The sequence below is a fragment of the Pleurodeles waltl genome, chromosome 5 (assembly GCF_031143425.1).
Source record: "Pleurodeles waltl isolate 20211129_DDA chromosome 5, aPleWal1.hap1.20221129, whole genome shotgun sequence".
In the NCBI taxonomy this organism is placed as follows: domain Eukaryota; kingdom Metazoa; phylum Chordata; class Amphibia; order Caudata; family Salamandridae; genus Pleurodeles; species Pleurodeles waltl.
Window position 1 is genome coordinate 1401908823 of NC_090444.1, and position 12364 is coordinate 1401921186.

General features: G+C 41.2%; 1 protein-coding gene across 3 annotated transcripts in view; it reads left to right on the plus strand.

Annotated features, from left to right (window-relative positions):
- COL12A1 (collagen type XII alpha 1 chain) overlaps positions 1–12364 on the plus strand; it is a 307200-nt gene that overhangs the window by 159232 nt on the left and 135604 nt on the right. For all 3 annotated transcript variants that reach the window (XM_069235673.1, XM_069235672.1, XM_069235674.1), the window contains 6 exons: positions 80–219; positions 2174–2303; positions 3965–4107; positions 5845–5974; positions 8827–8969; positions 10988–11117. In XM_069235673.1, the coding sequence (XP_069091774.1) occupies positions 80–219; positions 2174–2303; positions 3965–4107; positions 5845–5974; positions 8827–8969; positions 10988–11117 (816 nt within the window). The remainder of the gene's footprint in view (positions 1–79; positions 220–2173; positions 2304–3964; positions 4108–5844; positions 5975–8826; positions 8970–10987; positions 11118–12364) is intronic.

Here is a 12364-nt window from a genome sequence, read left to right on the forward strand (position 1 = left end):
TGTGACAGCCAGATCCTCAACTATAAGTGATAAATGCAGGGAACAATGTTGTAGTGACTGTGGGTGTGATATGTTTCAGAACCTCTCAGCACAGTCAAAAACCTCCGTGTTTATGATCCAACTACAAGCACTCTAAACGTCCGCTGGGAACACGCCGAAGGAAACGTCCGTCAGTACAAGATCTTATATGTTCCGGTTTCCGGTGGCATAGAAGAAATGGTAACTATTAATAATGCTTCGCATAGACTCGCATGGAAACTAAATATTGTGCTGGTTGTGGACGCACTGTATAAATTGTCTGTGTGTTCATGGTATGTCCCAGATGTCAAATTACAGATTAACCAATGAAACAGGTAAACAGCACAGTGAAGAATAATGAGGCATTGTCCGTGGAAACCCATGCATAAACAGTCATCAAACTGGAATGGTTTAATTTTTGGGAAATAAATAGATGTGATACCACTGCTTTCGCCCATGCACAGCCAAACCATAGCCCAGGAATTAGTGTCACAATCTCCTCAATAAGCAATGCAATGTGCTAGGGCCTTCCAGCTGAAATGGACATTCAGTGCTACAAATGTATACAGCAGCTATTCTAATGGATGATGGACAAGTATAAAGTGATGTCAGCCAATACTTGAATATGTGATCAGCCTGTGAAAATCATTAAAGTTTACTTCATGAACTATTGAATACAAATAGCAAATCCTAAACAACCTTACCAAAAGAAACAAGCGATGGCAAAGCAATAAGTTACGGCTTTTAGATGGTGAGCGGCCTTATTGAATAAAAAATAAAATAAAATGGAATTGAAGCGGCTTGGGGGGGGAGGGCTGTGGGGACGGGGTAGAGGGATGGGCAAGCTGATGGTGCCCCAAGTAGTGAGGGAGCGGGCGAAGAGTGAAATAAGAGGGTGAGGGATGGGACAAGGAAACACATGCTCTCCCCTGGAGTGAGGAACAGAATTGTGTCAAGTCACCAATGGAGAGATAAAAAATATACATTCAAAACAGGGTGAGACCAAAATGTTCCTTGGCAGAACAAACACAAAAAATAAGGAGGAAGTCCATTTAGTCAAACGTAGACACCTAAGATGGACAACAAAGCCACCCAGGCATCTAGGATCTCACCCAAAACACACCCTAAGTACATGGCATGTACTAGAAACAATACGTCTGCCATAAGCCATCTGCAGCTGAGACTTAAACATGTATGTTTTAATTAATCGAAAAAAGAGCTGTCTAAAAAGATAGCCTATATGAACTTATACACCTTTCCAAATTGATTTAGCATATGCGGAGGGAGGGATGTCTCGGTACAGACAGCTACACTACGGAATACAGTAGCAAATGAGCAGTGACAAAAGTTACACATTAGCTTCTGCAGAGTAATGTTGAAACTATTGATATTTTTTGAGAAATACAAAAAACTGTGTTCACCTCAGTGACTACAGGAAGGATTCCTACCAGAGGTGCTGTGGAAATAAAAAATGTATGCAAGACATGATACAACATGAGCCAATATTGCCTACATGCTTGTAAATTAATTCTAAAATTATTTTGAGATTGTTCTTCCTGTCCAATTCAGGGTTACAGAGCTGCACAATATTTGAAATCCTTAAATAATACCATTCTTAACCAGATAGGCTCATTAGCCTAACATAAATTGCAAGAGCTTCTGCAGTCTTTGGCCTCTCATTCAGATGCTTCCTCTTATCTTTGGCTGTCTGCCAATTGAAACTCAAAGTAGGGCATGTGGTCCATGCTTCAGTGGAGACGTATCCAAACCTGTCATGCAATCCATTATAATTGTTAATAGAGAAGCCTGCAATTCATTGCTTTCCTGACTTATTCAAATTCCCTTTAACTCGTTTTATCATTGATGATGCTGCTGACATACTTTAATAAACATCCTCGTCTCTCCTAGAAATTTGGATATTGGTTCCTATTTAATGAGAACTCTTGTCGGAATGCAGTTCAGGATGGTTTGGGAAAATGTTGTGTTTAGTGATTAGTAAGACAATGTATTGTGAACTTATTACTTTAGTTGATAAATGTAAAAGCATGCCAGTTTTCTCACTGGCTCGAAGTGTTTGTTTGTTGTGAACTTCACAGATTCTAAAGTTTATGTTAGTATCAAAATAGGTTAAAGTTGTATTTTAACACCTATTCAGGCAACCGTACCAGGGAATACAAACTCCCTTGTTCTTCGGAATCTTCAGTCTGACACACTCTACACAGTGACTGTGCTTCCCGTTTATGCAGAAGGAGATGGCGGGCTCATGTCAGACACTGGAAAAACATGTAAGTGACTAACCCGACTTGAAGGCACCCTCTTGAAACAAGTATTTTCAAAGCCAGCAAGTCGTATCTTTGTGACCTATTTGCATTGCCAATAGTTTTTAGCCATGCTGCAAGCTTTTGATGTGGCTGCATGTGTCATTTTGTAGGGGCATGCACCACATGCATGCTTCTACAAAATAGCACAGGTGTTTTTTTCCTTTTTGGTTACTGATCCGAGTTGGATCAGTACTGAAAAGAAAATACATTGAGCTTAATTGTTTTTTAAAAAGCTTGTGTGTAAGGGAGAGGAAGCAATATGAGGAATGGTGGGGGAATAGTGAAGCAACATGAAGAGGATGGACGGAGAAGATGAAACAACTCGGGAGGGAACACGAAAGCAACAGTAAAGGAGGGCTAGAGGGAATGCAAAATGAAAAGGGGGAGAGTGGGAGCAAAAGCAACATGGCGCTTGGGAGAAAACAACAAAGAGCGCATGGATATGAGGAAGCAATGGGGAGAAGCACACTGGCGAGCGCAAGAGGGATGGTGCTGGAAGAAGCAGTCAGGTAACAGGAAGTACTATGGAGTGCAGGGGAAAAGAGTATATGAGGGAGATAGCTCAAAAACACAAGCACTCTAATGGAGTGCTTCACACAAAAGAAAAAAGTAGTGCTTCAAAAGCAAGCAGTGGAAGCAGCAGTGGCAGCCAATCAAAGAGAATGGAGTGAATAAGAACCAGGCAAATAAGAGTGACAAGGAAAGTCAACCAATGGGAAGCAGTGGGCCGGCTCCAAGTCCTCTTTGTACTTGGTAAGCCACACTATGCCTTTTAACAGTCAGCATGTGTGCTATTTAGTAGGCTTGACTTAAAAATCAATATTTGATACGTGAATTAAAAACACATATTTAATATTGAAACATGTGTTCTCCTTAAGGCACTATTGATTAAAATGCCTGAATTTGTGAAAAGTTAATTGTTATGCCATGTGACAGGATTGAAATAAAGGGACATTGTCTACTGAGTTAACACTTTTGCAGAATACACTTTTGCAGAATATTACACATTAGAAATGGGGGCCAAAATGATGAGTTCCAGTGCATACAAGATCTAATTTCAACATACAATAACCAAATCTACTTGGTCACAAAAGTGATACATGTATACATCGACACATGCTTTGTATATTTGAAATGTAGTGCAGAGGATGATGTTCACTGTAGAAAAGTGACTGAACACTAAAGAGTAAGTGTAGAGTAACTCGCAGAGTGACAATATAAATAGTCTTTCAAGAGGTGATTTTGTTTGGGGAAAATAGTCCATGTTTAGACTCTAATAGTAGATGTCCACAGGTCTCATATGGACAAAAGCTGTCTGTCTGAAACCGAAAATGTCCTCTTCACAAAAGAGGAATGCATTCACTTACATTTATGCCCTCCCTGTCTTAATAGCCCCTGGTCTAAGAGCCCAACTTCTATGTTCCCTAAAATTGAAGCATCAGTAGAACATTGCATCCATCAAAAGCTCAGCATAGCTCGGGAGTTAATTCACACTGGGCAACAGGCTGTCTACCTTGTCCCTCTTTGGTGGGCCGGTGCCATAAGTAAAATGAATTGCATGCATGAGTGCCAAAGAAAGTTTGTGTGTATAATACGAAATCATATTTAATTGTACCTTGTTTTAGTGGAACGAGGAGTGGCCAAAAACATAAATGTCTACAATCCCACACCAAACTCCCTGAACGTGCGATGGCAGCCTGCTCCTGGACCTGTTCAGCAGTACAGAGTCAGCTATGCTCCATTACGTGGCACGAGGCCAACTGAATCGGTGAGTTAGTTTTCTATCTGTATTTGAAAGGTTTTTGCTATGAATTGGCTCAGTCGTCACACTGAACACTGTCATACTTATATACCTCAAAACCCAAGGATATCCAGGTGATTGAACAGTAGTCAAGAGTAACAATTTGAAATGGGGAGACCCAAAGTCACTAGGGACTACACAGTGGTATGATTTTGTTGATGCAAAGAAGGAGAATAATTGGCAAACATTGGAGTTACAGGCTTCTTTTGTCAATGCTATTTGTTTATTCAAGAAAAAAACACCGAATCTGATAAGCTGGGTTCATGGAAGCCCTTAAATACAAGATTTAGGGGTGTTTTAGGGGTCAGAGGTCAGTAGCCAGACCCTGAGGGTGGCTACACCCTCTTGTGCCCACTTCCTGCACATTAGTATCCCTGTTGGCCCTGATCCTCCAAACCAAGATGGAGGATTGTGCAGGGAGGGGGCCACCTCAGCTCTGCACACATTAGAGGTGGTTCTGGCTGAGCTGGTCACTCCTCCCTGTTTTCCCTAATTTTCCCACCGGATTTGCAGCCAAAAGTGGTGCTTTGTCTGGGGGTGGTGGGCATCCCCACTAGCTGGAGTGCTCTGGGGCACTGTACCTCAAGGCTTGAGCATTTGAGGCTCACCACCAGGTGTTACAGTTCCTGCAAGGGGGAGGTGTGAAGCACCTCCATTCAGGGCAGGCTTTGTTTCTGACCACAGAGTGCACAAAGGCACTCACCCCATGTGGTAAGAAACTTGTCTGAAAGTGGCTGGCTGGCACAGATCGGTTAGTCCTACACTACCAGGTTGGCTGACATACAGGGGACATCTCTAAGATGCCCTCTGTGTGAATTTTTCAATAAATCCTACACTGGCATCAGTGTGGCTTTATTGTGCTGAGAAGTTTGATACTAAACGTCCCAGTATTCAGTGAAGCCATTATGGAGCTGTGGAGTTTGTAGTGACAAACTCCAGACCATATACTCAATATGGCTACACTACACTTACTATGTCTAAGAATTAACTTAGACACTGTAGGGGCATATTGCTCCTGCAGCTATGCCCTCACTTGTGGTATAGTGCACACTGCCTTAGGGATGTAAGGCCTGCTAGAGGGGTGACTTACCTATGCCACAGGCAGTGGTTTGGGGGCATGGCATGCTGAGAGGGATGCAATGTCAACTTTGTCTTTTTTTCCCCACCAGAACACAAAAGCTGCAAGGCAGTGTGCATTGGCTGAGTGAGGGGTCCAACATGGTGGCATAATACATGCTGCAGCCCTTGGAGACCTTCACTGGCCAAAGGGCCTTGGTACCATGGGTACCTTTTACAAGGGACTTAACTGTGTGCCAGGGCTGTGCCAATTGTGGAAACAAAGGTACAGTTTTATGGAAAGAACAGAGGTGCCGGGGCCTGGTTAGGAGGATCCCACTCCACTTTCAGTCAAAGTTGGCACCAACACTAGGCAAAAAGTTGGAGCAACCATGCTAGCAGTGGCATTTTCCTACAATGTTGCGATGAAGAGGTTTAGGTTTCCTGCCATAAACCTTCATCGCTGATTCCAAGCACAAGCCACACCAAATCTATAAGTTATTACAGTTAAGTACAAAAAGGTTGCATTCCCATGCAGTTCTGCTTTTTCCATTTGAGAAGTGTGTCAGGCTCACCACAATGTGCATGTAATGCTGACTGAAACTACTCAAACAAATCCCTAAACCTAATGTCATGTTTCTGCCACAGGTATTAGTTCCAGGAAACACCCACACAGTGCTGCTTGAACGTCTGACACCAGACACCCCATATTCAGTGAATGTGGTGGCCTTGTACGCAGATGGGGAAGGAAGCCCAAGCGATGGACAAGGAACCACATGTAAGTTCTGGAATGATCACTTCATTTGAAAAAGGTATCTGATTATTGTTTGAATTGACAAATAGTTCTTCTTAGCTTTAAAAAGGGATAATGTGCAACATACACATCATAGATACACCAAGGTATATGAGAAGATAACTCAGCCATAAGGAGAGGTTGATATTGAAGAGGAATATTTAAAGTTTACTGAAAGGAAGTGGAACTAGAAATGACTAAGGGCCATATTTACATTTTTGTGGGCATAGTACGTGCTAGATCTCCCATCCACTGTATTTAGCATGGTTTTGACTATAATGCTCTTGGAATACAATGGGCAGGCACCCACCATATTTACAACAGAGTACCCTGACTGCCAGACTGTAAATAAGTCCCTAATTATGTAAAGCAGGCAATCCCCTCCATCGACAGAGATTGTTCTAGTAAATTTCAAAATCAAATAAAGCAAGAGATTGAAAAATGCTTAAGGATTCCTTTACTCCACAAACTTGGTAGGGAACAGTTAGTTACATCTCTCTCCTAATGTTGGATTACTGACTCAAAAGAAACCCCTTTCTGACTCCATGTCCACAAGCACCTGCATTAAATAGGAAGAAGCAGAAATGAAGGCAATGGCTTAACTGTGGATTTCAGCACCAAACTTAAAATCAAGCAAACCACATGTTAATAATTTAGTGACACCGTCAGACAGACTCAGTCTTTCATCTTTTTGAAGGTGATACTTTGTGTCAATGTGAATTGGGTACTTGCACATTAACACAAAGCTTATTTTGTACACTTCATAGATTATTGTGCTGAAATAGTTGTTTTGGCTTTGTGTCTTTAGCCACTATCACAGGCAAAAAGCATCTGATACCTGACCTCAGTGATAGAAATCCCTGACCGGCCATCATCTTAACTGCAGATAGCAGAGGCCTCAAAACAAACTTTCACTGTAGCCAAACGCCTCCTTGCTTTTTAGGAACAGTCCATAGTATGTTGATACATTCTGCTGCATGCCACAATTTAAAAATAATTTCTTTCAAGAAATTGATGATGAAAAGTTGTATATTCTTCAAATGCATTACAAAATCTTGGTCTTAAATAGTTTTATTTTTCTCCTGTGTGATTTCCATTTCAAGTCTTGTCAGCAACTTAAATTCTAGTGACCAAGAGTACTATCATCCTTTTAAAGTATTAATACAACTCCACCTATTTCATCTCTCTTGCCTTAGGGACTGATTTAGGGATTGTCAGAAAGAGATGTTAAAAAATACGTATTTTGGTAAAGTTGTTTTTTAAAATGTTTATTTGAAAATGCAACTTTTAAAAAGTAGACATTTTCTCACTTAAACCATTCTGTGACTCTACCTGCTTGTGTATTCCCTGTCTGGGTCAGACTGACAGTTGGGCTGTTTGTGAATCTCCTTTCGACAGTGACACAAAGAGAGCTGGGGTGTAACCAGCATATCCTGATGAGCCATCGGAGCTAGAGTGGAGGGAGGAGTGGTCACTTACACCTGAATGGGCTGTGACTGCCCTCACACAATGCAGTCTCTTACCCCCTGGTGTGTTTCTGGGGCCAGGACTGGGCAAGGCAGGATCTTGTGAACAAAAGTGACTTTCCTTTGAAGTTTGCCTACTTCAAAGGTAGAGAGGAGTATAAGTAGTTGACCCCAAACCCCAGACTTATAGATTACTACTGAAACCAAGAGGAGCCTCTGCCAGGGAGAAGAGCTGAAGAGCTGAAGGAGGAGTACTGTCCCTTTGTCTGTGACTGTGCTTTTCTGGATTTCTTTTTGATGCAAATCTGGTAAATCAACGTTTCCATAGTTTTCTATGGAGTAAGACTCTTTTTACTTTGAAAATTCATATCTTGACTTGTGTATGTTGGATTTTTGTAGTTTTGGTCTTATTTTATATAGATAAATATGACCTATTGTTCTAAACGGGTGTGGTGTCCATTTTGTAGTGTTTTCAATGTATTACTGTGTATGTTGGTTCAAATACTTTACACATTGCCTTTGAGATAAGTGTGACTGCTTGTGCCAAGCTACCAAGGGGGTGAGCAGCGATTATCTAAGTGTGTATCTCCACTACCCTGACTAGAGTGAGGGTCCCTGCTTGGACAGAGTGCAAACTGACTGCCAACCAGAGACTTCATTTCTAACAGTGGCGCAATATGAGCTATAGGCCCACTCATAGCATTTAATTTACAGGCCCTGGGTACATGGTATACAACTCTACAAAGGACGTATAAGTAAATTAAATATACCAATTAGGTAAATGCCAATCAAACCATGTTTAAGAGAGTAGGCACAAGCATGTCAGCACTGGTTAGGAGTGGTGAAGTGCACAGTGTCCTAAGGCCAACAAAAACTAATTTAAGCAAAAATTGGTGGTAAGTATGCAAAAGGTTTGGGGAAGACCACCCTAAGCCTGACAGGTCTAACAATTCCATGTTGGAAACGCCTCTGAGACAGTTTATTTATGTACTCATTTTTGATCTGCCAAAAAACAACATTTGTAGCCTGAATTCTCATGATTTATTTTCTTAGTAATGTAATATAAACAAAGAAATTTTTCGTCCTGACTCCAAAACCATTTCAATCAAACATCCTTGGTTTCCTAGTGATCTTTTCATAAAACAGCTCAGTGCTAAATTCTTTTTAACACTGCAGTTGTTTTTCCTATGTGCTTAGTTACACAAGATGTACTGAAGTGTGCAAATGCTCATACCATTTAAGCAGCTTACTTCATCTGTTATCTTTCAACATAAAACAACATGAAGAAAAATTCTCCTTATAGGACTGCAGGCGGGCGAGTAGCCATGGTCATAGGCATGGTACTAACTGTCTTGACCCTTCCTTTTTTAGTGCCTCGCAGTGGTCCAAGAAACATGAAAGTGTTTGACGAGACAACAAACAGCCTCTCTGTGAGCTGGGATCATGCTGACGGACCGGTCCAACAATACCGGATCATCTACTCTCCCATGGTTGGGGATCCCATAGATGAATATGTAAGTTGACATCTGGTTAGGAACCGAGTAACCAAAGGCTTACACCACCTAGTCATCTGTCCACCTGGCAATTACAGAGAAAGTGCTTCGAAGATCAGCAATAGAAATGCCATGACCAAGGGCCAAATTGAATGGATGGGATGGAGAAATTGTGAGATAATGGGCAAAACAGCTAATTTGAGAGTGTGTGTGGGATTGGTTACATTAGCAAGACTCACAACAATTGTTTGAGAGTTAGTAATAATTGTGGGAGTGAAGTTAGTTCAAGTTTTGCCTCCACACCTTGTTTTTGTTTATATAAATCCACTGTGGACAAACATGAGAGAGTAAGGGATACCTGTGGGTGTATGGCAAATGGGTTTTGACAACCAATATTCAGGGAACTGTTCAAATGACAATCCCTTTTTCTCTTGTTGGGAAGGACACAACATGAATGGTGCACAAAACTAAGTTATAAACATACATGAAAACCATAGGCTGACCAAAACGTCTAAAGAGATTAAGTCTAGCAAATGTCAACAGTACACAGGTTGAGCTGAACAATTCTCACGTGAAGTTAGTAAGACTTCCTGTTTTGCTCGACAGCTAGAACAAATATTGTTACTTTGTTGACATCAAAACATGCTCCGGGTCTTTAATACAACAGGACATTCAACAATATATCAGCAAACTAAGAAATAATTCAGGTCAGAGGGAACCAGAATAAACAAGTAATTTTCCTCTTGTGCTGCAAAAACGAATCTTCAGGTCCAGTCTAGCTAAGAAATCCTAAATACACAATAATACAATTAAGACTTATAAAACCTACTGTGCACCTTACAATTTGAATCAAATATGCAAAGTAAATTATTTAATTGCAAACTTTATTCACAACGTATTAGAAACAATTTAAACGTGCGTTTATTTTACTGCACACGTGTAACTTGTGCTAATAAATGAATTTAGATCAATTAAAGTACAATTAGTTCATGTTCCATTAATACTCATAATATACTGTTTCTCTGAGAATAAAACTTTAATATTAATTCATCTCAGTAGCTCATTCTAATATAAATGCACAATATCTTTCATGTTAAAATATAATGTCAAATACGAATGGAGAACACATTGTCCATCATAACTCAAGCATGCACATTTTACATATCATGTTAATTTCTCTGTCGGAAGGCCGGCTCCAAATACTGCTAGCGGTCTTCTGTGGACCACCGGGTCAGAGATGATCATCTCCGACTCAGCAGTTCAGACCACCATGGCTGTATGAGTGGAGATATTGCGGGTTGGCAGACACCACCCCGCCACACTCATAATATGGCGGTCTGCACTGCCAGCCTGTTGGTGGTGGGACTGCGACATTTACCCTAGCAGTCAGAAGACTGCCAGGGTCAAAATGACCCCCATGATCTCTATCACCACCTTCAAAGCCCTACCATGACCCCATTCTGCTGAGCTCCACAGCAGTGTTCTCCCCCAGGAGAAATGCCCTGAGCTGTTAGTGCTTGACCCACAATAGCATCCTCTCATTTGAAAGATCGCTTATTTTGCCATTACTCAGGCCACTGCATGTGTGTTCCCTCAGTGTAAATTCCCTAAGCAGCAAGCAACCAAAAGTATCCATATGCATTGTTCACTCCTTTGATTGCCACAACTGGCAACTATATATTTGGCTTGTTCTGAAACTTGGACATAAACAAGCCACATAAATATCAACAACAAGAAAAATAACTTGACTATGGGTGTGGGAACAAGCCTACAGATACGGGTGACATATCTCAATAACGCTCTTTCCTGATTGCAGTGGTAGCCCTCCCTCAGTGTGTTCCAGTGGGGGAGGGGGTGCAGCCCCAAGTTTGAAGACCACTGATGTAAGGAAACATGTAGTGCAGGTCCTTCTTTGGGCCAGGCATAGTGACCCAAGTGTGGTGGATGTAGCTGATGATTGCATTCTGGAATAGATATGGGTTATGCAAAAGATTTAATTTCATTGTTTGTTTTACATCTTTTGATGCTCCCTCTTTCAGACAACAGTGCCTGGGAGAAGAAATACAGTCATGTTGCAGCCACTTTTGTCAGATACTCCATACAAAATTACTGTTGTGGCTGTGTACGGAGACGGAGATGGAGGACAACTGACAGGAACTGGAAAAACAGGTGCCCACACTGCTTTTCTTTGAGTGCCTGTATTTGAATGACAAAGTGAGGGACAGATGGCATCAAGAGAAAGTCGGTGACAAAAAGCTGATGATAGGTCTCTTTTGCTATGTTTTAGAAGGTAAAATGTTGATTCAATCAGATTACAACAAAAAACGTTAGGCATTTTCTCTGATAGAGATAGGGATATGCCTGCTTATGGAGCAAATTTTTGACTTTAGGGATTCTACATGATTCTTAAAGTACTTATGGGAATCTCCTGGAGCCACCCAGGAATTCAGATAATACACCCATAGTAGTTAATATGCTCAAATGGAAATGTACACCTAACACTGGAAAACCATTTGTTTTTTAAATGTTTATTGAGAAGCTCTGCAAGTAGGAACATGGCCTGCAAGTCTCCAGCAACACAATTGGCCCCTATGACAGTCAAACTGACCCCCCCCCTTCCAGCCTACTGAAACGCTCAGTAGCTAGTCTGCCACTGTCTACAGGAAGAGTTTCCCAGATAATCTTGTCACCAACAATGGTGTACAATTCTCCTCTAAGGACATGTAAGGGTTCCTCCATACACCTAACACAGAGCATATGAATACTCTGCTCAACGTGTTGGCAGGTAGCGCGATGGAACAAGTTTCTTAAGGAGGCTGTTGACCCAGCCCTTTTAGGGAAAATTCTTAATACCTTATTCATCAGAGAAAGATTGCAGTACTCCTCCTAATTCCATCACAGGATGTCACATTTCCACCTATTGAAAGGGAGGCAAGCTATTTTCTTGGTCTGTCCATGGTGGTTCAAGTTCAAGTATGCCAAACAAAGTATTACCGCTCTGGATCTAAAGAAGGTACATCCTGTCAAACTAAGTCAACAAACATTATGACACCATATATTGGTCTGCCATTTCTGATATTGCTATGGACAATTTGATCATGATCCAAAATTCTAAGCATGTTCAGAAAGGTAGCAGCCAGTACTTTAGACCCATATGGGTAGCTAAGGTTAACAAAAGGAGTGTTATTACTCAGTAAAGTAAAAGTTGGAGTTTGAGGAACATATTCAAGTGTATGAAATATATGATGCCTTTTGACTTTGATGTGGTAAACGATGCTGCATCTAGCTATGATTACTTGATTTATCCCTTTGACCTTTCTGACGCACTTGAGATACCCGGAATAAGCAATTTTGCAAGTCAACCACTGACAGGAGGTCCTCCTTTGGTCCACTGAGACCAAATGAATCTTAAATCG